At 42.7% G+C, this 1506-nt stretch overlaps 1 protein-coding gene across 1 annotated transcript in view; it reads right to left on the bottom strand.

Annotated features, from left to right (window-relative positions):
• Nucleotides 1–1506, bottom strand: part of LOC119585652 (E3 ubiquitin-protein ligase MARCHF8-like) — a gene marked incomplete at its 3' end in the record, with an annotated part of 97074 nt that overhangs the window by 59093 nt on the left and 36475 nt on the right. The window contains 1 exon segment of the mRNA XM_037934328.1: nucleotides 682–773. Coding sequence (XP_037790256.1) covers nucleotides 682–773 — 92 coding nt within the window.

The raw sequence follows: 1506 nt of genomic DNA, 5'->3' as shown, positions 1-1506 counted from the left end.
CCGCTCTCTCTCTTTAATTTTTCATTTGTTTTGCTGTTTGGCGGAGTAATTTTTGCACGTTTCCCCTTTACTGCACGCACACTATACATAGAAGACTTATTGACACCATGACGCGATACACTCTCTTCGGCTGCGTATATGTATCCTAACACGTGGCGCATGCGTTGAACTATCCTTGTTGAACACTATATCCCTTTGGTGGATCGGCCCCAAACGTTGGACATCTCCCCATTGAATTTCGTGACCATGAATTTTCAACCGGACTTCTAAAAACGACCTGCGCCATTAGTTTTTTCTGAAGATTCTTTTGTGGCGTCTGACTTTCGGACTCCTTTTTTTCTGCTGGTCACGCTGTAATTATATATGCACATACCAGGATGAGACCGATAGGGAATTCTAATAACCGTGGGAACAAGTTTTTGAAGAAGTTCTTTTCGAACGCACAACATTTACAAAACACTTTTTTTCCTTGGGAACGGGGAAAATGAATAAAACAGGAAAGACAGATAGACAGAGGGACATTTGAAGGACAGAAGATTGAAGAGTAAATATCCAAACAGACAAATATACAAAACATTGGGCCATACAGAGGGATATAGACTAAAAAAGAGTTACCGAGACACGAGAAATAGAAAAGGCAGGAAAGAGAGAACGGAGCAGAGGGGGCGAAAACTTCCTTACCTGCATATGTCCTGACTGAAGGAGAAGGTGGACGTGTGGGACGCGCATCGCTCCATGGGTGGCGCGGGGACGCTCCTCACATCATACAGCTCCTGAAAGTAAAGAGAGTTACACAGCCACTGCCTGTCATAAACTCGGCAAAATCAAAGTCCCGCCATGACATCACCTGAGCTCTCGCCTGCGGAGCCCTAAGTGTAAAAATAGTACCACTATTATATTCACACAGCGCCAATCCCCTTTACGGTTGGGCCTGAGAACACACGGTCTAGCTAACGAGGAGAAAACGGTGAAAGTATTCCCCTCCTGTTTAATAAAGGGAGTTTGCGTTCGTGAGAGATGAGGAAGACAATGCACGTGCAGTGTTTAACCACCTTAATGAGGAAAGATATTAGCACCTGCCTAGCTTAATTGGGGGGATAGGTGTGCGTGTTTACTTTAATGAGGAAGACAATTAGTACTTGGTAACCTCAGACTCGGCTCGATGAAGGGTACTCGGGTTATTATAACATGCACGCAAATGACCAATTATAACGTGTGGCATATTGATTATTATGTTTCCTGCACGGCATCTTGGTGATTATAATGTCAGCTGACGCGCCTTAATCGACGACCCTCATCTCAAGACAAATTATTAATCATGTCATACAGTTTAATAGCGTAATTTGCGTAATTACTACATTCTTAAACACCACTGTTCCTGGATCTTAATTAGTGATCTAGCTCCCGCTTGTTATATAGTTTAGTCAGATTCATGAGATAAATTGACACAATTAAAATATCTTAGCGAAGAGCATATTTGTCACGTTTGCTTTTTTAACCTTTCCC

Source organism: Penaeus monodon, chromosome 20 (assembly GCF_015228065.2).
Source record: "Penaeus monodon isolate SGIC_2016 chromosome 20, NSTDA_Pmon_1, whole genome shotgun sequence".
Taxonomy (NCBI): domain Eukaryota; kingdom Metazoa; phylum Arthropoda; class Malacostraca; order Decapoda; family Penaeidae; genus Penaeus; species Penaeus monodon.
Note: the sequence above shows the minus strand (reverse complement) of the source record. Positions and strands in the feature narration are given on the sequence as shown.